Raw genomic sequence first — 25,258 nt, forward strand, 5'->3', positions numbered from 1 at the left:
CCTATGAAACAGGCACTTTTTATTCTCCCCATTGTATAGATGAAAAAACAGGCTCAGAGTAACTCCCTAACTTGGCCCAAGATCATGCAACTACTAACAACCAACATTTTATAGCCAGCATCCAACTTCTTAGCCACCCCACGATACCCTTCAGGGATGCAGGGCACCTTCTCCGAACAAATTCATCTGGACACAAAACTAATTACAGGATATTTGCCGACTTTACCAATGTATTTTTATTTAGAAAAATAAAAAGAAAGAACCCACTATATTAGGGTTATTTAAAATAGGACACACTGAATTTAAAATAGCATTTCACAAAAAGATTTACAACATGACTTTTCAGAAATAGATCCACTGCATAAATGTTAGGTACATGGCAGAAATAAACATTTAATGTCTTTTTATTTATTTATGTTATAAAACAGGACAAGTGCATTTTCAAAGTTGTTCTGTAGCCACGTCTCACCTGCTCTCCCCAACAGTCCAGGGAAGGAGAATGAACATGTTACTTACAAGGAAACTGAGGTTCCAGAAATTAAATGACTGATTTAATGAGCAGCACAATCAAACATGAAACTAGTTCTCCCAGTTCTTCATCTAGCCATAAATAATACATAGTCTCTAAATAAAAGCTCTTTTAAAAATATTGGCATTAGTGGTATGGTTGGATAAGGTGCGGAGCGGGCATTCAATAAATATCCATGGGTTGCAAGATTTCCAAAAGAGAAAGCAGAAAACCTCCAGAGCCCTCCGCCAGGTGGCTGGTATTCGTAAAACTTGAGACCTTGAGGAGGGAGTATAGAATCACACTGGGACATAAGTTGACAGTCTTTCAGGTCATGGAAGTTTGCAGGCTGTTGGTGGCAAATATTACCAAGAGATCTTGACTTTGGAAAGTGCCACTGGCACTCAGAATGCCCTGTCAGTTGTCGAGAGTGAGAGCCAGGCCATGGCATCTGCTGGGATGGTTATAGTCACACGTTCCCCGGAACCACAAGATCACCCACAACCTGGGCCCATGTACTAGCGTTTCCACTTCAGTCTCCTGATGCCCAGGGCTCTGACAAACCCCAGAAAGGAAGAGGGCATCATAGATTTTTGTGTCTCTGAAAGCTGAGGTCCTGTCTCTCCTAACTCACTCTGGTAAAACGGAAGTGTCTCTCTCCCCGCAGGGAAGCTGATGTTTGTGTACCTTGGGAGATCTTGACTCTGCCTCAAATCTTTTTCTTGATTTGACATTCATCTTTCCAATGGAGGACAAGGGTCCTCAGCTGTGTTTGCGTCATCAAGGGCCAAAAAGCTCAACGCTGTCCAGTTTCTCTTCTTTGTAAAGGAGGATATTCTCCATCAGTTTCCTTTTGGCCTCATTGATCTCAATTTTCCATGAAGTCTCTGTAGCTGAAGTTCAACACAAAGTTAAAAAAAAAAGCAACTTGAATAAAGGGTATTTGGAAATAGTTATTATTGTTATAATTCTTAGAAAGCCAGACCTGGTCATAGTTTCTCACTTAAATCCAGGTTCTGCATCAGACACAGAGAAGAACAAGCATTGTCATTGCTTCTGCCTTTGCAGGGAAGCCCTGCCACCTGCCACCTGCCCCCACCACCTTCCAGAGAGGAAGGGCTCCCAGGCTTCTCCCCTGGTGAGGGGTCAGGATTGGAATGAAGCTTACACCCTCTCTCTCTCCTTCCTCTCACTTCCTTGTGGGAGGAGGAACAGTAAGAGAGGTCAGAGCCTGAGATACAGAACCACGTTTTTCTAGGGGATGGGGACCCTGAATTGTAAAGGCCTCCGGAATTTTTATTTCAGAAGGAAACCTGGTGTATTTGGACCCTAGAGGCAGAAATAGAGGGTATCTTTGGAAGCAGGTGGCAAGCTGTAAGGTGAGGATGGTAAGGTGGACAGCGACAGATCACACCGGGTCTTGCTGGTCCAGAGGGAGAGTTTTGACTTGGTCTGTAAGTACGATGGGGAGCCACACAAGGGCTTTAAACATGAGTTGCTTTTAAAAGCCACTCTCATTGGCCCTTGGAGAAAGAACTGGTGAGGGGCCAGAGTGCATCAGGGAGGACACACGGAGCCATCCAGCAAGAAGAGAGTGGCTTAGATGAGGGACGGGGGCTTGTGAGGACAAGCAATGCAGGGAAGCAGATGGAGCTGAGGGATATTAAGGTCAATGGCTAGGACTGAGTGATGGACTAGACATAGGGGGAGGATGACTGCCTCAGGTTTCTCTTTGCTCAGCCAGCTGGTAGGTGAACAGCTAAATAACCAAATGAACGTGTGAATGAGGGAGAGAAGGAATAAATGATGGGCTGAGTTAGGGACGTAAATGAACACGTATAAGCACTCAGACCACATGCTTACCATCCTGGGGAGGCTCTGGACCAGCGCAGGCATCAGAGGAGGAGTCAGCTTCCACTTCCCCGCCTGCCGGCAGCCTGCCATCCCCATTTGCTGTTGCGGGAGGCGAGGCGGCAGCCCCAGCCCAGGAAGCCGCCCTCATGGAGCAGGAGGCTTCGAAGCTGGAATTGTCCACGTCGTCCGTTTCTTCCGGGGTGTTGGAGGAAGAGTCTGTGCCCTCGGAAAGCCCACTCCAAGGGAGCGACGTCTCCTGACCTCTCAGCTGCTCTTCCACAGCGGCCACAGAGCCACACACCTTGGGGAGGACAGACGAGAGCACTCACCAAGGGCTCTACCTGAAATTAAACATCTAACAGTTCTCTTAGGCCTCAGGAGGGAGAGAGACACTGGAGAATTAAATGCTTATTGCTTTCCCTGGAAGAACAGCATCTTTCCTAGGAAAAGAGCTGATCTTGCCCCCACCCACCCCAGCACATGGCCCAGATGGATCAATCACAGTATTCCCTTCCTCTGACTTTAATGGTTGGTCCAGATTTGGGCATGTGACCCAAGCAGTCCAATAAGAATCCCAGAGAGGGATTCTGATCCTCTCTGGGATTCTTCCACTTAAAGCTTACTGAGGAAAGGCTCTTCCTTCTTTTCTAGTGACAGAGCCAGACTCCCCACCTTACACAGAAAACCCATTTACAGCAGGAAAAAAATGAAACCCCCACACAGAGTAAAACAGAGGCTAGGGGCGGAGAGGGAGAGCCACAGGAACAGAGATACAGATAGCTGCACCTTTGCTGGTTGAGACCATGGGTCTAAACTGCCCCAGCAATGCCTGTCCTGCCTGCGGTTTGATTAAATGAGTCAATAAATCATTCATTCACTCATTCATATTCTCCGTCTCTCCTCTCTCTGTCTTGCCAGCTGGGGCCAGCTGGGGTCCTTCAAAGTCCAACGACCCCCATTCCTGGGCTCTCAGATGTCTGCCTGCCATCCCTCGACAGGTAAAGTACATTCTTTACTGAGTGTGTTTGCCCTGACAAACTGGTTGCCCCAGGTAATGCCTAATCTCACAACAGCTCAGGCTGGCTTGTTTCAGCCCACTGCCCTTCATGGACCCTAAACCTCTTACCTCACCTACAACCAATCAGACTCGTGCACAAGCCGATCAGGCACCCTGTGGCCCTACCTTATAAAACACACTGACAACCAGTCCTTGGTGCTCAAGCAGACACCCCTCGTCTGTGTGGCCACTGTTGACTATGGCAGCAGGACCTAATAAACTTTACTCTCCTCCCTCATTGCTGGTAACTTCTTTTACCAACCAGTGCTACACGGTGTCAGCGGCCTGCCACTCTTGTGTCCCACAACATGTCTGTGTCTAAGAATCTGAGTTGAGTTTCTATCACTTTCAACTAGAAATGCCCTAAGTAATACAGATGTTGCCCTTGTGGGCTTTTCTGATTAGGGAGGTTAGGAAAATTAGAGGGAGATGGGGAAGGAATAGTTCTTTACACACACAAACACACACACAAATGGCACATAAACATACCCTTAGTAAACATAACAAATCTTATCTGCTCGGTGTCTTACAATTTACAAAGCACATTTGACATGTGATGTACAATGAATTTTTATAAAGAAAAAATTTAAAGATCAGAGAGGTTAATTTCCCTGCCTAAGGTCACCCAGTCAGTGAGTGGCAGAGCTGATCACTGAACCCAAATCTGCTTATGTCAAGTCCATGACCTAGGGGATCTCTAATCTGCCTAGCTTGGTTGTGAAATACTGTGGACAAGGACCATTTCTCATTCCTCTTTGTACCCCTAGAGTGCCCTATCCTCTATATTCTACATAGCAATTGCTTCCTCATCCTTCAAGACCCAGTTTAAATGTCACCTCTCCAGAAAAATCTTCACAGTATATGCCTGATAAATATTTGTCAAGCTAAAAACTACATTCCCTTGTGGCTAGGTGTGACCATGTAATGAGGTTCTGGCCAATAGGTGTGTGAGAAAAAGTGATATTTGCACATCCAGGTCACAACCTTAAGAGGAAGAGGGTATGTTCTTCTTTTTAACCCCCTTTCAGTAGCTGGAATGCAGATGTGATGGCCTGAGCTACAGCAGCCATCTTGGACTTTGAAATGGAAGCCACATGTAAGGACAGCAGAGCAACAAACAATACAGCAACCTGAATTCCCAACACTGAGGCACTGCCACATCAGCTCTGGACTGCCTATAGTCAAACTGTTAAGCTAAAGAGAATAAACTTCTATATCACTTATTTTGGAGACTCCTCATTGTAGCAGCTTCTTTGAATGTACTTTAACTGATACACTGAACAAAAGAATGAAATGAATTGAATGAAGAATGAGATGAATGAAGTAATAAAAGCCGAATTAAAGAATAAGTGGTTAAGGAAGAGAGATCTTTTAAAAACATAAATCCAATTATGTCCCTCCCCTCCTTAAAACCCTCAGGGACTTCCTCAAAATCCTAACTGTGCCTGCAAAGCCCTCTATTGTGGGACTCCTCCTTCCGGAGCCGCCTCATGGCAAGCCACTGCCCCATGTACTCTGTGTTCTAGCCAGTCTGACCTTCTTCCAGGCCCTTGACCATCCAGGCTATCTCTCAACTCAGGCTATTTGCATGAATTGTTCCTTCTGCTTGGATTGCTCTTCATCTGCTTACACATCACTTCCTCGCCAAAGGCTGGGGTGGGGCCCCCACTAGACACTATTCCAGAGCTCCCCAAATGGTTTCTGCACAATGTCTGTGAACTCCAGGAAAGTGGAACTGGGCTTGCTTAGTTTCCCGATATATCCCCGGGCCCAGCACACAACTGCTGAATGAGTGACTGAACACTGCGGCACTTAGGCAGCTGGAGCACAGCCCAGGCGCAGAGCAATGACTTGGTCTCCAGCTCCCACCACCTCACAGTGTGAGATGGTGGACATGAGCCTGAGCCAGGAGTCCAGAGAGCTCTAACCAAAACTCCCTCTGGCCTCACCTTCTCCTCTCTGGGCTCCGACGTCCCCAGCTGTAAAATAGGAAGCTTGGGCTACAGCAGCGGTGTTTGAAGATTTTTTTCTCAGCCACCAAACCCTTTCCTCAAATAAAATACTGAGAACCCAATACAATTATGAGAAGTGGCAGTGGCTTTCTGGTTGGAGTCATGGGTGGGGCCTACAGCTCCCCCCAGCCCGCCCTCCTCCTCCCAGCAGGTACTCCCAAGGCGCCCCTCTCTGCCAGACACCACTGGAAAATCACTCAGTGGGATGACCTCTAAGAGCCCACTCAGGCAGTTATTTTGTCCTCAGAAAAACCTAGCAAATTTGGTCCCCAAATTTACACCTGTTACCATGGAAACCACCTCTCCCTATTGTGTCCATAGGAAAAGGTTTTATCTGCTGTGGTGGTTGATTTCTGGGGTGTCTGACCAGCGCATGCGCTAAGGAATGCTCCCCTTCTCTGGGACGTGGCCCCTCCAGCTTCCCAGGCTCTACCCGCTGGCCACCAGGGTTCTATAGCAGACCCCACCCCCTCTCACCTTACCTGACTGGCCGACGGGTGGACACTTGACCCTAGCTAGGCCAATCAGGTTCTCTCACTGAGAGGCTGGAATTGGGACCTGGAGCCCTGGCTTCTCAGTGAACACAGAACTATGACACGTAAAAGAGTATAACTGTATGCCCTGACCAGGAGGATGAGGGGACGGAGAAGGGCCTACAGAGAGGAGGAGGAATGAAGCAGGTTCGGAGAAAGTAAGTCTGCTACTTGCAACCAAATACGGCCCTCGTGTATGAAATCACTTCTCAGTGAAGGGATGGTGACCGAGTGCCTGGTACAGCAGACCCATGCGGTCGGGGAAGTGAGGCCCAGATGATCCAGGACGGTGCTCACCGCTGGGGAGAGGCTGAGCAGCAGACTCACCTCCGCCAGGCTGGCGTTGCGCCTCCGCATGCAGAGGCAGGCGGCCATGGCCAAGGCCTCCGCGCAGGCCTCCGGCAGCCTCCCTGCCCTCTTCTCCAGGTATTTCTCACAGATCTCCTTGGCCATCACTTTCTCCACACCCGCCTTTCTGGAGCAGAGCGACATGCTGCTGCTGGGGATTTCACTGAGGAGTAGATCCTTCTGTGGGAAGAAGAGTGGAAACGCCCAGGTGTGAGGTGCAGGGGTTTGGGGGTCCCGCCACATGTGCCCCACCCACCTCCAGGACTGCACCGGGGCTGCAAACACTCAGAAAACAAACAGGATTTTTTAAAAACTAATTGCAAGGACCCCAGAAACAAGTTAAAACAGCCAAGAACCGGAGAATTGTTAAATTCCTCACAGGTACAGGGCATTCCATAGCACACTCATATCGCTAGTGTGATACTTAAAGTAAATATTCAGTAGTTTATTAGTGATAATAATTAATAGTAATAATAGCTACCATTTATACAGTACTTGCCACATTCTGAGCACTTTCCTTACACTAATAATTTATCTTATTAACATTTACAGGAATAATCTCTTGTGATATAAAATAAACATTTTAGGCTGTAGCATTCTGGCCCATGTATATTTAATAGGAGATTTACTACATAAATAATTATTATGTATATTTTTATATCTTATAAATTCTGTATTTACATGTTATAACATTTTATGCTACTTAGAAAGCAGAAATCTGAACTATACATAAAACAGAAGATATATTATATAAATAGTAATGAATATATTTCTATATAAATATATAAGTATATTTGTATAACATAAATTGTTACATGTTTCATATGCATATATTTACTTATTTGTAAGTATATAAATAAGTTACAAATATATTAAATACTAATATCAATTAAATACATTAAATATAGGAAATTCATATGTAATATAATTAGGTATAATATCAATTGATATAATACTGCATTAATCTATTATATATTATATTAACATATGAAACATTTATATTTGTTGTCTATATTTTTGGTATATTTATTTGTGTGAATAATATTACTTTCACATATAAAATTTCCATGTATATTCTACATATATACACATTTATATACATATGACATATTATATACTTTAAACAATATTATATATGTACATATTTGTAATTATATTTCATAGATATACAGTCTTTTATTAGTAAACTATATAAAATATTTTATATCACTATATTATATAATATACAAATATGTAACATATATTTATCTATAATATATAACATTTTTAAAACTATATAAAATATATAGAAATATTTCAACACACTTTGTTATATAAAATATGCATTATATATAATATTTCATAGTATATAAAATGCAAAAATGAAGAAAATCCATGCTATAAATAATACAAAATATAAATATATATTTAAATATAAATATGTAAATAACATAAACCATGTGTATATAGACATACATAAAATAAACACCAGAGGGCAGGGTGTCACATGTTAATAGTAGTCATCTCCAGAATGATTTCTATTTTATTTTTTATACTTTCCTATATTTAACAACCATTCTGCAAGCCTGTTTTGCATTTATATTTGAAGAAATAACATCAAGAGTTCCTGATGTCTCGTAATACTTCCCATCTGTTAACAATGGTCAGAAACCCCAGATTTTGTGACAATCTGGCCTCTGCCAACCTATCCTATCTTCTTTTTTCCTTCTCTCCTTCTAGCTCAGTGTACTCGATCACTCTGTCTCTACCTTCTGTCTTGGAAGCCCCTAAGCTCATCCTGCCTCAGGGCCTTTGCACTTGCTGTTCCCGCTGTCTAGAATGTACCTAGAGTTTTACCATGTCCTGGTCCCTCACTTCAGTCTCTGCTCTAATGTCACCTTTACCAAGAAGCCTTCCCTGATCATTAAGAGCCCTCCCCTGACTCCATAACTCTATCCCCTAACATTACTTCCCATTTCTTCATAGCACTAACGACCGGCCTCAAATTACACATGTTTTCATTTACTTAAATATCATTTGTTCTCCCCTACCAGAATGAGTGCTCCATGAGGGGCGGAACTTTACCTTGTTCACCTTTGTATCCAAGCACCAAGAACAGTACCCGGCACATAGTAAGTGTCTCATAAATGTTTTCACAAATCGTACACATGAACTTATTTTTTGGCTGAGTGTCTTTTCCTTTTTGTATGATTTTATTATTTTTAACAGAAGTGACTCATTAAATGTAAAGCTAAATTTTTATGGCTTCATACAGGTTTTTGTACAAATACAGTTATAATTCAGAATAAAAGATTATCAGAGATTATCAGACATGGGTCCTGATATTTGCTTTAAAAACGAAACAGAACAGCCCCCACCATGCCTCAGTTTCCCCATGGAGAAAATGGGTTGTCTAAGGTCCGAAAATACTTAGACATCTAACACCATCAGCAATTAAATACCCAGAGACTAAAAACCTCAAGCTGCCACGTAAGCTCTGCCTTTTTAAATGTTTATCTTTTTAAAAAGTGTAATGGTGTTTAAAGTTGACAAATTAGTTAAAAAGGAGTAGAAGCGTATTATTTACAGATGTGGAGGTTACTAGCATCTGAAACAGAATCAGAAACTGTTCAGAGCGATTGCCCTGAAAGAACAGTGGAAGTAGATGCTCACCACATCACCACCTCCAATGAAACTGTGGATCTTGTCCAACAAGGGTCACCAGGAGATGCTGACCTTCCTCAAGAACACTCCTTGGTGGGGAGGTGGGGGGCATGGGGTGGTAGAGCGTGTGCTTAGCATGCACAATGTCCTGGATTTAATTCCCAGTACTTTCATTAAAAAAATAATAAAAACACTCCATGGCAAAGTGATAGGGAACTTAGTAATGGAGGGACTCAGCAACTCCACCTGGACCCTGATGAATCTCAGCACCGAAAGTAGGGCAATCTGCCGCACGCCTCATGTTGTGATGCAACAGGAAGTACACAGAGCCATCCAGAAGCAGTGCCGCCCGTGATTCTAATTAAGTCTCAAGAGCTGACAACCAGGTCACAGGAAACAGGAGGAAGAGAGAAACAAGTCAAGGCTACCACAAAACGCAATCAGAAAAATCCAGAACGTGAGACAATCTAGGGTACAAGTGGCCCACTTTATGCAAAAACGCGATGCTAGACAGAAAGAGGGGGGAGTGGTGCAGCTAGAGACCCGGAGCCTTCAGAAACAGAACCAAAGGTGACATGTGGACCTTACTTAGATCCAGCTTCAAACAAACCAACTTTAAAAACCAATTTCTGAGATGATTTGGGAAACCTACAAATGGAATAGGTAGTTAAATGGTAATAAGGAATTAAAACTATATTTTATGGATGAAATAACATAATATCTGGGATTTGCTTTAAAATACACAAACAAAAAAGTTTGGGGTGCAAAAGAAATAAAAGCATGGAGTGGCTGGGGAGGGGCAGAGAAAAAGAAAAGAAAAGCATGTGGATCACTGATGGGATGGGCAAACAGAGATTCCTATATTCTCTTTACTTCTGTGTACGTCTGAAATTGTCTATAATAAAAAGGGCTTTTTAAGGAAGAAGTCATCCCTGAGGGCAGGCCAGGGAAAGAGGCATGGAGTTGCTACCTTGTGCTGTTAAAATTTTCTAAGCCAAGTAGGCAGGTTACTTGAATTAAAAAAAAAAAAAATTAAGCTTTTTCTTTTGAGGGGGGAAGTAATTAGGTTTTATTTATTTTTTTTTAATGGAGATACTAGGGATTGAACCCAGGATCTGGTGCATGCTAAGCACACACTCTACCACTGAGCTATACCCTCTGCCCCTAAAATTTTTAATTAAACAGAAATTATTACAAAATCAACAATATTATAAAAAACATTTTTTGTTAAAAACTAAAATAGAAGCAGTTGAAGATTTAGGGCAAAAGTTAATCTTTCCTGCCATTTCAATTCTCCAAAGGTAAGCCCTGCTAACAGTTTGGATTATATTATTCTAGACTTTCTGCTATAAAAGTTCACAGTTAAATCACTTTAGTTATATATAAAATTATGATAATAGCAAGCAACCTCCTACGAGCTATTAAAATAAGAGTTTTAATAATAAAAGTAATAGTCACCACACATAGTGCTTACTATGTTCTAGTCATTGTTTTAAGTACTTCACATATATTTAACTTTTCACTAAACCCTGTCAGGTAGGTACTATAACTAGCCCCAAATAAATAAGAAAATATAAGTTACGATTTTTTAATTCATTGATCTATTTATTACCAAAGATGGGAATCACACGACATACTGTGCTGAACTTGCTTTTCTCACTTGCAGATATTTCTCTATCAGAATGTCTCTCTCATTTAAAGAAAAATAAGAATGTTTATGTTAGCTTTATTCAGAATTAACCAAACCTGGAAACAAACCACATATCTAGCAGTTGGTGAACGGATAAACAAATGGTCGGACATGCGTACAGCAGAATACTCCCCAGCAGTACAAGGAATGAACCACCAATATGTACAACACGGACCAAACGGGAAAGCGCCACGCCAAGTGGACGGAGCCGGAGACAAAGGGGCACGCGCTGTAGATTCCACCCACCTGACGCTCCAGCAGAGACAGAACTATCTGACAGAAATTAGATCAGGAGTTGCTGGGGGTTGGAAGTAGGGGGGAGGGACTGACTGTAAAGGGGCCTGAAGGAATTTTCTGGAATGACAGAAACATTCCACATCTTGAGTATGGTGGTTACATTTGTCAAAACTCATACACTGTGTGTACCTCAAAAGTGTGAATTACACCTCAGTAGAACGAATGCCTATGTCCGCGCTGAGACCCCCACACAAAGGTACCAGATGCTTTATTTGTAACAATCAAATGCTGGACACACCCTAGATGTCATCAACAGGTGAATGACAAACGGTGGGAAATCCGCGCAGTAGGACATCACTCAGCGCCTAAGACCTCCCGACACACACACAGAGCACGGGTGCGTCTCTGAACAGCTGTGCTGAGTTGGAAAGGCCAGACAACAGCAGGGCGCACACACACTCTCTACGGTTTCACTTACAGGGAACTCCAGAAATCGGAAACTTTTGTACAATTGTACAGTGATAGCAGGCGAACTGATGGCTGCGGGGGGTGGCAGGGACTGGGAGGGATGGCGGGGAGGTGTGCAAAGGAGAAGCGGCAAGAAGCGGCAACTCCTGGGGGAGCGCGCATGCTCATTATCTGGTTTTGGGGACAATTTCATAGACATGCATGTATGTCAAATTCTATCATATTATATCTTTATCCTCATTATAAATATTTACAAACGTATAAAGTGTTTTTATAAGCAACCTCATGGTATTCCATGCTGTGTGTGATCACACTGTCATTTCTTTAACCACCTCCCAACTGACAGATATTTCACTTGCCAGCAGCGCTTCACCACTGCAGCTAATGCTGCAGTGAACATCCTGGTCCATCTGTCTTTCCTCACTTGTGTGCATTTCCCTAGTGTACAAGTGGTACACACATTTTAAATTTTGATGGAAACCACCCAAGGACCTCCAAAGACATTGCAGCCATGAACGCTCCTGAGGGTTGGGGAGATCCCTACTCCCCCCATCCTGGACCATACCAGGCAGCAGTTTTCATCTCTGACTTGAATCTTAACTACATGTACAATTAATTACAGGTCCTGCAGCAGGAGATGATAAGAGACTGTATCTGGGACTAGAAGAAGAGAAAGAAACTAGATTTTTAAAAAATTATTTCCCCCATATTTTTAGAAACCATTTACCCAAAAAGCCTTCTAGAAAATGTCCCACAAGTGTCTCAAAAGGCTCATTCTCCTCTGACATTCACCCAGGGAGCCCCAGAGGAAGGTTGGGTGACGCATTCTGAGAAAACTGTCAGCATATGAGAAACTGTCCCAAACTGCCCTGAACCACATCTGAGCTGCCCAAACTGACCTCTTTGCAGTAGAGGGGGCCGGTGCCCCAAGGGGCAGAGCTCTGGGGATTCAGCAAAGGGACAGGTCCTGACTGTCTCCGTGCAGGGGAGGCCTTCTGCTCCCCAGCCCAGGGCTCAAGGGATGCTTTGGGAGCCTAGTCACAAAAAAAGCCAGCTGCTCCAGTGGCCTCAAGGTCAAGTCAGGAAAGTGCTCCCCTCCCAAACAGATCAAGAGGACTAGAACATGCATAGGGGGCAGAACTCCACACAAGACATGGGTTCAGATCCCTGCTCCACCACTGATCTCACTGCAGAGGGCAAGAAACCACTCTCTTCACCTTGACCATAGTTTTCTCATCTGTAAAATGGGGACGGTAACAATAATGAATCCATATGGTTAGACTGTCATGAGACTTAAACAGTCAGGAGACCATCGAGGTTAAGAACTTGGGCTCTGAAGTCCTGATTCAGAATTCTAGCTCTGACATTTAGTAAAGCTGAGATCTCAGGCAAACCTCAGAACCTGTTTTCCTCAACTGTAGATGAACAGAAAGACTTTATTAACCTCATGGGGATTCTGAGGTGACTTAGAAAGATAATGTATATAAAGTGCCAAACACAGAGTCAGGCTGTGTTGTTATATTTTTGAAATGACACTATACACACATACATGCACACATATTTAAATGACAGTTCTTTAAACCTACCAATGGCAATTACAATTTTCATTACAGAAACCTGTTTAAAAGGACTAAAATTAACTTTTACCACTTTAAAGACAAACCCTATTTGACTGCCTGACTTGTAGAGAGAAGATATGGGTTTCCCCTTAACATTCTAAATTCTATTATCAGGAAAAAGTAATTGTTGGCTGGTGAGTGAGAAGGGGAGTTTACAGCTACTTTGCACAGATGCATATCAAACTCCGGACTGAGGCTTCATTAGCATCTGTAAAATGGGTACAGTGGAGGACCCTGCCCTCCCTATCCCTTGACCCCACATAGCTGTGAGCCAGAAGTAACTGATTCCCTTACCAAGTAAACTGGGCTTCGGTTGTTATCCATCGCAGGGATGCCCGTGAGGACCTCAGCTAACACCTGGAGAAAACAGAGTTAGCACGGTTCAGACACGCATGCACAAGTTCAGGCGGGAGATTCTGGCTAAAATGAGAAGCTTCTTCTCAGGAACGAAGTCTAAGCTCCAGGCCTGGCTCTCCCATTGGCCAGCACAGACGCTTGCCCCAAATCTGGAACTTGGGAATGTCACTAAATACCTCCTCCAACTAAACATGCTGTCAGCTGCTAGGAGAACATTTGAATTAATTGATAGGAAGGCAGGAAGGTTAGAAGCCAAATGTGTATGTATTTCCATCAGATAGATAGATATACACATATACACATCTCTCTCTATATATACGTATATACATCTATCTGTACACATGTACATATACATACACACACAAACACTATATTTTAAAGATAATTTCATTTAAAACCCATCAGAAATGGTAAGCAAGCATTGCTATGTCAATCTCAGAAAAAGAAGGAACCTATGTGCAGATACCCACTCTAAACAGAAACCCTTGGCAACACCCATAGCATGTTTCATCCACAGGCCTTTATTAACATTATTTATTCATTAATTCATCCATTCATGAATGGAGTACAGCCCTGAGCCAGGATAAGCCACCGCAAAACTGTGATATGTGTCTTAATAAATGGGAAACCTGCTTTGAACAGGGCTCCTTGGCAGACATAGCACACTGGTTAAGGGGTCTATAGTCAGACAGGCCTGGATTCAAATTCTGACTCAGTTCCTTACGTGCTTAGGTGATCTTTGGGCAAGGAACTAAAATCTGAGACCATATCCTTCTCCAGGACATCCTGATCTAGCACTTCTAAATAGAGGGGGTGAGTACCCCACTTAAGTGTCAAACCTCCCTCCCACATCTTCTCTCAAAGTCAGAACAGGCTCACATTGCTGCCAAGAAATCCTCCACCTTCAAAGGAAGGGCCCGCGTGGTTACTAAAAGACTGGCAGTGGCCTGGAGGGGGCAGGAGAGGGCACTCCTGCAGCTGGTGGATGGGAGCCAATTAAAAAGGGACTCCTGACCAGCTCCTGCCAAGAAGGGAGGAAAGCAAAAGAAGAAATGAATAAACAAACATTTCTTCTGCCCCTTCTACATGGCAGGCCCTGTGCTGGGCCTTTGACAGAGGTCACCTAGTGCTCATCAAAACATACCGAGGAACGCAGCGTTCCCCACAAGAGGAACCGAAGTTCAAAATCATACCATCTGTCAGTGGCAGCGCTGAGAAAAAGACTGAAGGTTTGGAATTTGGGATACACACTAGTATATATAAAATAGATAAACAACAAGGATCTACTGTATAACCACGGTAATAATAATCATCTTGATCTATGCAACATACTCTGCTAACCAGTTCACATACAGCATCTTACTAATCTCCGTATGTGCCGTTACCCCTATTTTATGGAGGACAAAACTGAGGCCCAGAGTTACAGGTGATGCCCTAGCTCACGGTAGCCGAAAGGAACTGAGCTGGGACTCAAATCCATGCTCTTACACTCTGCAGGATCCTGTCTGGCAGCCTCAGGGGCTCGGTGCTGCTGGTTCTTAAAGGAGCGGGACCCCAGGCTGGCCCTGCTGAGCTTCACTGAGCCCCTCGCAGTGGGGGTGGGGGGACAAGGAACCCAGAAGAACCGATGGGCTGGGAGACAGAGGGAAGCAGAATCTGGCATGTGGTGGCTGGGCTGAGGGAAGAAGGTGGCTCAGAGGAAGGGCATTAGTTGGAGAAGCAGATCGACGGGAGACTGCGGTCAGAGAGGGGAAATGTAGCATTTGAGGCTGGAGAGGAAGTGTGAAGGCGAGGTCCAAGATGCAGCTGTTGGCTCTTGGCAGAGGTCAACCAGAGCCTGCCCCTCTTTTCAGCCAGCATTTCCCAGACTGGGTTCCATGGGTCTCTGATGATTAGTGATCCTCAGAAAACATGGTTCTGTAGCCAAATGAATTTGGAAAACAGTCCATACCAATCGATCGTGGTAAACTCACAATTATCAGATTAAAGGCTTATTACCATATTAAAGGCTCTGACTAATTCTGTGGTAACTTTTTTTTTTCCTGCTCAACTTTGCTCAGCCCAGCACTTCTCAAACCTACTTAGACACATCAAAACCCTTTATTCTTTTTGCTTGTTTTGAGGGGGGAGGTAATTAGGTTTATTTATTTATTCATTATCTATTTTTGATGGAGGTTCTGGGGATTGAATCTAGGACCCCATGCATGCTAGGCACATAGTCTACCACTGAGCTACACTCTCCCCCTCTCAAAACCCTTTAAACACATCAAACCCATTGAGATCTCAGGGAAATGGACTTTGGAGGCTGTTACACTCAGACTGTGAACTCCTAGGGGAGGGACTGTGTTTTAGTTACATTTACATTTCAAGTGCCCTGCACACAGTAATGATGATCGGTGGTGGTGAAGAGGAGGGAGGTGGGATGGGATTACATACTGAGTGGACAGGTGGCATTGGATGGATGGATGGACGTTGGATGAATGGTTGGATAGATACCTGGGCTGATGGATGGACAGGTGACAAAACAGATGAACAAACAAGAATAAACAATGAGAGAGACAATTAGATGGCTGGCTGGATGAGGAATCAGGGAAGTCAGGAGATATCTGTAGCCTACTAGAATCTGGACACTCATGGGTGGCTTTACTTCAAGGGTTGGCAAACTTTCTGTAACAGGCTAGACAATAAATATTAGGTTTTGTGGGCCAGAAACAGTCTCTGTCACACATCCTTTTATTATTATTATTACTATTATTCAATCTTTTATAAATGTAAAAACTATCCTTAATTATAGGCCATACAAAATAGGCCATGGGACAGTTATGACCTGTGGGCCATAATTTGCCAACCCCCGCTGTACGTGGTGGAACATTTCTAAGAGCCTCTATTATATGCTGTGCCTACAAAGGAGCCGTGGGAAGGGCAGGCCCTCATCTAAGCAGAGAAGAAAGCTCTTACTATTCCACAGCTGAAGATGTCCACTCGCTTTGTTAGCTGCCCTACTCTGATGAAGTCTTCTGGAAGATAGGCAGCTGAGGCCTGGAAAAGGTGGGTCTTCATCATGGTGTATTTTGACTTCTTGCTAACAGGACACAGGTGAGCCATCGGATGAGCCAGCTTGGGGGTGAAGTTTTGGTCTAGCAGAACATTGGAGCTGTGGGGAAAGCAAGCAGAGAGAATGTTCTCATTTTGAGGTGGACAGGCGAGGTTGCCATGGAGAGAGACCTCCTGGAAAAGAACTTATTAGTGAGCAGTGCCAGCAAGTTAGGGTCACTGAGGACCCTCTACAAGGAGCTTATGAGCCACCCCTGATAGGCGGAGGGATAGACTGGAGCCAACCTCCATCAGCAAATGGGGATGGTGCACAGATGAGTCTGGCTGCCCCAGAAATGGCATTTGGTGGCCAAAGAGGTGCAGCCATCCTGATCCCCACGGATGTCAGCCCTCATCAGCTGCAGCCTGCCAAGCCCACAGGCTGCACTGGCTCCATCCCTTCCAAAGCTACTCCAACCCCCAGCTCTCGCCCAGGTGACTGAAGTCCACATGCTCAGATCATGGGGAAGAAGAGCAATAAAAACATCGTGGACCCAGTTATCTAAACCAAGGGAATGAACACTCTCAGAAATGACTCCAAAGGAAAACTCAAGACATTTTAAAAACTAAGCTACATGTATAAAAATATTTCAACTAACCCCAAGTGGTTTTTCAAAAGTAGACACTAATTCCAGTACCTGCCATTGGGAGTGGTTATGTAAATGCTGGGCAGACACCTTCAATGGAAGACTAAGAGGTGGCAAAAAATGATGACATGCAATGTGGGGAAATGCTGAGCATGTTTAAATCATGGTGGGGGAAGAAAATACGAGTTCGTAATGAAGTAACGGTGCGCCCTTAGGGCTAAGACTTCTGTGCAGGCAGAAGCTGGAAAGAAAACAGGAAAATGGAGGCCAGCCGGTGAGTCAGGGCAGTGGGGCCAGGACGACCTCTTGCTCTTTCACTTCCTTTTTCGCTATGATAATTGTGAATCAAATAAAGATAAGGGGGAAGAAAAAGACGAAAAGGCTCCCACTTGCCAAATGGGAAGAGAACTCTGGGCAAGTGTGAGTTCTACGGTTTCGAGGTCAGCTTCATCAGACCTTCTGGCCTTCTGGCATCCCTCCCATGCTTCCAGTCCCCAGACAGGCACCTCCTGCTCCTGGGAGCACGGTGCTGAGATGCGGAGGGTCACGCCTAACCCGAGTCACGGCAGGTCTCCCAGAAGACCCTGAGCAAGGAGCTCAAAAGCCCAGGGGGCCTGGCAGACACGGCCCACAGCTCAAGGACCCAGTCCAGACCAGCTGCTGGAGGGAAAGTGAAATACAGCAGGGGTGCGAAGGGCTTCTCGGGGAAACAGCAGTCCAGAAAGACGAACGTGGAGACAGGCTGCTCATGTTGACAGCAATCAGACAGACCGCAACCCAGAAACACTGATTTTTGAGGCTGTAACAACAAAGAAGAGACCCAGGAAAAGCGAGGAGGGAGAGAAAGTCAAAGGGAAGAGAGATGGAGGGAGAGGAGCAGGACCCAGGAGCATGCACTGTCTCATCCCCGTGGCCCCGGGCCCTGGGCAGAGCCCAGCCCACCCTCTCACCTCTTGATGTTGCTGTGGATGATCTCTAGGCCGTGCAGGTGCTCCACGGCACGAAGCAGCCCTGAGCAGATGCTGACACGCCGGGGCCAGGGGAGGGGGTCTGAGCCATCCTGAGAGAAAGAAGAGGAGGAGGAGGAGAACAGTCACCTCTGTGCCTTTTTAAAGTCCCGATGGCGGGTCCTGGCTTCCTGTCTCCCCTCCAGCCCTCATGTCCTTTGCAACAGGGCTCGGCCATCATGGTTCACTGGCACGGTACCAGTTTTGACATCAGACAAATCTAGGTATAAATCCCAGCTAGGAATATGCACTAGCTGTGTGACTTTGGAGAAGACACTCAACATCTCTGGGCCTCCATTTCTTCAGATATAAAATAGAAATACTAATCCCTATGCTTTAGGGTTGTTTTAAAGACTCAGACAAGCACATAGGAGGCCCCTAGCATAGTGCCTACCGCACAGTAAGTGCTCAATAACCAGCAGCTATTTTATCATGACCAGCACAGTGGCAACTCTGGAATTTTTTTCTAGGAGGGGCTGGTTCGCTGAGGAGCTAGGTGGCTTGTGTTGGCACACCAACCACATGGGCCTTGCACCAATTTTATGAGTATTTGCAGAGATTTCATAAGAGCTGATGGGGACTATGAGTGGGTTAAGTTCTCCAACCTTTCCTCAGGTGTTGTTCTAAGACAGAGTCCTCAGGTGATATTACCACTTAAACTTTTCAGGTCCTATCTTAGGTCCCATATCCTCTAAGAACTGGCCATACTAATAGATTTTTTCTCCAAAACTCTGAAATCCGAAGCCCTGTGACCCCAGTTTAAACTCTAGCCCTGACACTTGTCAGCTATGTTCGTCTGGGTAAGTCACTTTGCCTCCCTGTGCCAGAGACTCCTCTTTTTGAAAATGTGGGAAATCTCTGGGGCTGTGGCAAGGCCTGAAGGAGAGGTGGTAAGCCACTATCATAGTGTCTTACACACAGTGAGAGCTCAGCAACGTTAATGATCATTACTATACTGTGAATAACTGCTTTGTCTGGTCCTTGCCAAGGGAAGCAATGATTCTGTTGTGGAATAACATTTTCCCCTCTGTTTCAGGATTTCATGGGAAGGAACTTTGTTTGTATTAAAAACTGTAATTTTAATAGGTATTACGCTTACATGGTGTGATACGCAAAAGGTACAAGAGTATGGAGTAATAGTTTCCCTCCCATCCTGTACCCCAGCTTCCTAGTTCTCCCTAGAGGTAGCCAGGCACCAGTTTCTTGTATCTTTCCAGAGATATTCCATAAATTCACAAGCAAATAGGAATTTACTAGAATAGCATTTTTTATTAAAAATTTGCCTCCACTCTTCCATACTGTTTATTCTTTTTCTTGTCCTATTGCATTGGCTAGCAACATCAGAACAATGTTGAATAAAATTAGCGTTATGCGGTACCTTTGTCTTGCTCTTGGCTTATATGCCTCTGGTCAAAAAACTTTTTAAATAGGTTTTTACCTGAAGATGTTTAACCAGATCTCCTCTATCCTGGCCCAGTGCCTCTCCTTGAAGGGCCTCTGTGAATGGCCTTGATTCTCTAACTGGGTGCTGTCTAGTTCTGTTCTTTGACCATGACCCAGCCCCTTACCTGATCCTGGAGTCTGTCCTGTAAGGAACCATTTGCCATGTATGGGTAAATCAAGCTGAAAAACTGTTTTCCAGTGCAAAAGCCCAGCAGAGGTAAGATGTTGAGGTGGCAGCATCTGAAATCAGGCATCAGTGCAGGAATGAGGAGTCAGACAGAAAGAATAATCAAAGACTGCTCCATTTCCTATCTTCTACCCTCTCCACCCCTCTGAGCCCACCAGTAACCTCTCTGGTACCAAATGCTCTGACCCCACCAGTAACCTCCCTGGTACCACATGCTCTGATCCCTGAGAGCTCAGCACCAGGGTAGACAAATGACAACTGCATGCCTTCAAGGAGCTTGAAATCAAAGAACTTGAAGTTATCCCGACTCACTGCTCTGCAGCACGTGACACCCTAACCACCTGTCTTCTAGAAGCAGAAGCTTAGAGGTTAAGGAACTTGCCCAAGGTCATGACTAGCAAGCACTGAAGCCAGGACCAGATCCCAGGTCTCTTTGACTCCCAGGACTGGGGTTCTTCCCTGAAATCCTCTTTTGCTGGGTTCTGAGTCACTGTTCCCTCCTGCCTTTCTGACTGCTTTTTCTTGGCTTCTCCACTAAGACCCTCCTCCTTTGCCTTCCTCTGAAACCTGAGTCTCCCCAGCTGAGCTCATCATCTTGTTTTACAAGCTGCTCCTCCAGGAATCTCTCACCTCTGTGATGAGCACCCCCAAATCTCTCATCTCCAGGCCCATCCTACACTCCAGACCTGAATGTTGAATTGCATCCCGAAGCTCCAGTAAACAGCCAAGACTCAGCAAGTTCCAAACCTGCTTCTCCGCCCACAGTTACTTCCTCAGCACAGCGCACCACCATCCATTCAGTTTCCTAGAAACCTCCTTCCCTCCCCAATCCAGTTAGTCACCATTCACTGTCATGAATATCTTTCAGAATGCCCCCTTCATTCCTCCCCTCCTCTGCCTTGGGTCAGACCCTGATGGACTCTCCCCCGCACTGCAGCCTCCTGCCTGATCCCTCAACCCTGCTCCGCTCCCCCCAGGCCATCCCATAGCACACTTTCACACTCATTACAGCAATCTACACTTCACTCTCCCCACTGGACCATAAACCTCCCCAAGGCAGGGGCTGCACTCCCGAGAGCCGAGAAAGGCCCTGAAGACTCACGTACGCCAAATCAACCAAATCAACAAATGAAGGAATGACAGCCAACTTAAGGAGGGCACGATGCCAGGGTAGAAAGGAAATCAGGTTTCTAGTCTCCATTAAGTGTGTGTGGAGATAAGTATGCGTATACATGTGTGTGCATGTGTATGAGTTCACACACATGTACAAACAGGATCAAAGAAAACATATCAAAATATTAATACAGTAGTAGTTACTGTGACATGTGATGGGAAATCAGTGACTTCTACTTTTTTTATAATTTTTTTTATTTCTTAAAATATTCCACAATCACCATGCAGTGCTTGCCCAAGGCTGCACACTGGCAGAGGAACGCAGACGGTGACTTGCCAAGTTGAGTGACAGCTGGTGTCCAGCATATTAGAGGTGCCCAGTATGTGTGTGTTAAATCCATCAGGCAATGATGGCAGGGCCAGGACAAGTGTCCAGGCCTCCACATATCCTTCCCCTTCTTTTTCCCAGTGTGACCTCCCTCATCCATCCTGCCACACTCTGTGACAAGGAGGCTCACTTTACTTAACCAGCCTCAGTTTCATCATCTATAAAATGCAGGCTTGAGGATGACTTTGGAAGGCCCCTATTGCTCAAGACCAGAGGTCAGTCAGATTCCTCTGCAAAGAGCTAGACAGTGAATCCGTTAGGTTTTGTAGGCCATCTGACCTCTGGCACAATCACTCCACAGCACACTATCTCACAAAAGCAGAGACAATACAGAAAGAAACACATGTGGCTGGGTTGCAATAAAACTTCATTATTGACACTGACATTTGAATTTCATATATTTTTCATGTGTTATGAAATAACCTTTGTATTTTTTTCAACCTTTTAGAAACGTAAAAACCATTCCTAGCTGTCAGGCCATACAAACACAGGCGGGGCCAAGCTGAGCCCATGGGTCATCATTTGCCTTAGAGTTGGAATCAGTAAGTCTCTGCCCATCTCAAAAAATGGGATAAAAAATTTCCTCCCGCTGGAAGGAAGGAGCTAAGTCAATCAAGGGAAGGTTCTTTTATCATTCTAATCTATGTAGATAGTGGCTATGTGGAAAAAGCATGGACTATGGAGCCAGACCAACCTAGGTTCAAATTCCAGCTCTGCCACTTACTAGCTGTGTGATCATGGACAAGACACTTAACCTCTCTGTGCCTCAATTCGCCCATGTGTAAAATAATGTAGCTATGTTACAGGGCTCTTGTGAGGATTAAATGAGTTTACATAAAGAGAGTGCTTAAAACATACCTGCCACCTAGAAAGCAGTATATAAAAGTTAGCTATCATCATTATTAAACAAAGTATTTTCCAAAGGGGAGGCTTACCTTTGACAAATTTGTACTTCTGCCTGGAAGAATTTTTCGACTGATCCTGGCCCTGAGCAGGCCGTCTGTGGGAAAAGACAATGAAACATGAAAATTCAGCCTCAACATGCAGCCTCCACCCCTTCATGGAAACCAAGAAGTGCCCACCTCTCTGAGCTTCTTGAAGACAAACGGCGAGCTGTGCCCCTGTCCTCTGTAGATGTCAGCAAAGGTCCCCTCGCTGATTTTGTGGTTTTGGTTGAAGTTATCAGTTGCCTGGACCACATCCACCTCGCTCCAGTAAAGGCTGTCTCCATCCAGGCTCAAAAGTGTTTCCTGCTTAGGAATGGAGGTGCTGAAATCCTGGGAATTCAGGGGGAAGGGACCAATATTAATATGGAATCAATACGGAAAATATTATTTTCCCTACTACCTCAGGGAATCTTAGAACACTAGAGCTGAGGGGTGGTTTAATTTTTAATCCAACTTGGCTTATATCTTTATACCACTACAGTAGTAAACTATAATTTAAAAAAAAATTTTTTTTAATGAAGGAAATGGCCCAGGAAGGCAAAAGTGCTTAAGACCCACAGAAGCCACTTGTGGCCCAGGTAGGACCCAAGTCATTAAAAATTCAGGATAACTCAGATGCATTTCGGGTTGAAAAAAGGTTGGAGGGGAGGCAGTCTGTAAGCAAACGGCTGCTGTCACTAAGGTATTTGTGGGGGACGAAGGTATCGATTATCAGCTCTCATTTAAACACCAATAACGGAAAAGCTCATTAGAAACTTAAGTGCATCCTCTCCCCTCCCCGTCCCTGCTTTATTGAAGGCCGGCACTCTGAGTCTTAGAAGCTCAGAGTAATTCGGTGGGTCTCATTTCTCCCCCTCAGCCTGACCCCTGACCCTCAAACTGGTCTCAAGGAATAAACAAGCTGTATTTTTGAGAGAGAGTCACAAGCTGGGGGCTGTCACTTGGGGGTGGGGGATTTACCTTCGAATCAGATGAGGTGGGAAGGTCGGTTTTTAAGGAAGGAGGGGCATCTTCAGGAGGAGCCGGGAGGCTGGCTCTGGCTGGAGGGGGCCCTGGAAAGGAGGGACTGTGGGTCAGGCTGAGGCCGCTGAAGAAAGGCGGGAGGGTCCCCGTCTGGTCCCCCGACTGAGCCAGTCTGTCATTCACTCCACACTGTCAGTCATGACTGTTGCCATTTCCTGACAGCCCAGGCGCAGCCTACACACCGCTCACGCGTTACCCCGCTGAAGCCTGGTGACAGCCTGTAGGTTTGTCCCATAAAACATCCCCATATGACAGGGGTGGAGAAAGGGAGGCACTGGGCATGGCCTCCTGCCCTGGGCCACACTGACAGTAAGTAGCAGAGCTAGTTTCCAAATGGATATCCTGGCGATTTCTAACCCCTACACAGTCCCACCTCCCACACAAGCAGCAGAGGAGGACACAGGTGAACAGCTACAGAGCCTGCCTTCCAGAAACCTCCACGGAGGCGGGAATGGCAATAACCAGCCTCCTAGGGCACAGGCAGGAGAGGCTGGCCTCAGTGGCTTGGGAAATGGAAGAGGGTTTCACAGAAGGAGGAACATCTGACCTGGGCTTGAAAGATGGCAAGCACTATGACAAGTAGGTATGAGGAAGGAGGGCACCGAGTCAGCGGGTGGGGCCCGTGACGGGGCGTGGCAGCGGGAGAGCCTGGGGGGCAGTCACACCCCGGCACGCTTAATTAGCAAACGCTGACAGCACTCAGGACACTGTTCTAAATGCTTCCCTGTGCGAACTCACTGCGGCCTCACAGCCGTCCTAGGAGACAGGTGCCAGAACCATCTATTCTTCACAGGTGGTGAACCTGAGGCACGGACAGGTTACCTAACCTTTCCAAGGGCACCCAGTCAGCGGCTCCAGAGTCTGTGCTCTTAATCCCTTAGTGAATAAAGAAGATGCACAAAAGGGGATGGGGTATAGCTCAGTGGGTGAGCACGTGCTCAGCAGGCATGAGGTCCTGGGTTCAATCCCCAGTACAGCCATGAAAAAAAAAAAAAGATTCACAAGAGAGGGGCGGCTTGAAGAGCCGTTTAGGGTCAGGGCAAAGTCAGGTTAAAGAGGGTGACACTTCTTCACTAGGCACACGTGAAAATTAATGTGAACACTGAGGAGTCTGCTGGTTCAGAGCAGATGCAGTCTGGGAACGAGATGGGCCAAGGTGGCTGATCCACGTGGACGCGGACCTTGGCCAGAAGCCTCACATGTCACCGTATGGAAATACCCAAGTGGTCCCACTGCAGGGCTGGCCTCTGCGCAATGAGGGGCCCGGCTCTCCCCAGGGAAACTGGCTTTGACCCCAGGGTGGCTGACCAAATCCACCTGCTTCACGTATTTCCGGTTTACATCATCAGGAGAGGAGTGATTAACCTGGAACTCTGGCCATAAAAAAATTAACTCAGAAGACTGAAAAGCACACTAGGGTGAAACTAGAATCAGCCTTTCAAAACAAACTGGCAGCCAATAAAACAAAACTCAGCTGATACAAAGCCTGAGGCACAGAGCCCAAGAAGAGGGGCCACCCTCGGTCTCTCTCCCTCAGTCATCTGCTGCTTCTAGAGTCTTTGGGGGATTTTGTGGTTGTTGTTGTTTGTTTCTAGTTTCTTTTTTTTCACATTTTCCAGAATTGGCTATATTTGAAAGGACTACACACCCACACTGCACCAGAGAACCCCAGGACGGGGTGCTAACAATAAACACCCCTCCCCAAAACAGAGAGGTGCACACACACATTCACATGCCCCCTCTCAGTCCATCAGTCGCTACCACTTAAACTAAGCTACAGCTCGGACATGGGAAGTAAACCTTCAGCAAAAAAAGGGAAAAATAAAACCAGAATAAAAAGGGACAAGAGAAAACAAAGTAAATGAAGCCAGCAAGGCACTGCAGACCGCCTACTGGCAGTGTAACTGAGCAGAAGCCCCGCTGCTCACTCAAATCCATCCGCACATCTGCACCCAGCCAGGCTTCCTGTGGTCGCTCCCCTGGGTGCGGAGGGGACACTGCCTTGCAGAAAGGCTCTCAGCCACTCTGCCCTTGCCCTGCCTTCTCTTGGCTTTGGCTCAATATCCTCGGCCTGAGTCACCCGAACTGTGGCCACATTCACCCATCCAGGTGTTAGCTGAGTGTCTCTGCTGCTCCGTGAGAAG

The 25,258-nt window shown here is 45.5% G+C and overlaps 1 protein-coding gene across 2 annotated transcripts in view; it reads right to left on the bottom strand.

Annotated features, from left to right (window-relative positions):
* Positions 1-212: 212 nt before the first annotated feature.
* The window catches only part of IRAK2 (interleukin 1 receptor associated kinase 2), a 52,666-nt gene continuing 27,620 nt past the window's right edge, over positions 213-25,258 (bottom strand). For both annotated transcript variants that reach the window (XM_010953037.3, XM_045515317.2), the window contains 10 exons: positions 23,052-23,143; positions 22,227-22,421; positions 22,080-22,144; positions 19,582-19,696; positions 17,957-18,066; positions 16,285-16,480; positions 13,264-13,326; positions 6,292-6,492; positions 2,372-2,663; positions 213-1,401 (listed from right to left, as the gene is read on the bottom strand). In XM_010953037.3, coding sequence (XP_010951339.2) covers positions 1,289-1,401; positions 2,372-2,663; positions 6,292-6,492; positions 13,264-13,326; positions 16,285-16,480; positions 17,957-18,066; positions 19,582-19,696; positions 22,080-22,144; positions 22,227-22,421; positions 23,052-23,143 — 1,442 coding nt within the window. In that variant the 3' untranslated portion in view covers positions 213-1,288. The remainder of the gene's footprint in view (positions 1,402-2,371; positions 2,664-6,291; positions 6,493-13,263; positions 13,327-16,284; positions 16,481-17,956; positions 18,067-19,581; positions 19,697-22,079; positions 22,145-22,226; positions 22,422-23,051; positions 23,144-25,258) is intronic.

Source organism: Camelus bactrianus, chromosome 17 (genome assembly GCF_048773025.1).
Source record: "Camelus bactrianus isolate YW-2024 breed Bactrian camel chromosome 17, ASM4877302v1, whole genome shotgun sequence".
In the NCBI taxonomy this organism is placed as follows: Eukaryota; Metazoa; Chordata; class Mammalia; order Artiodactyla; family Camelidae; genus Camelus; species Camelus bactrianus.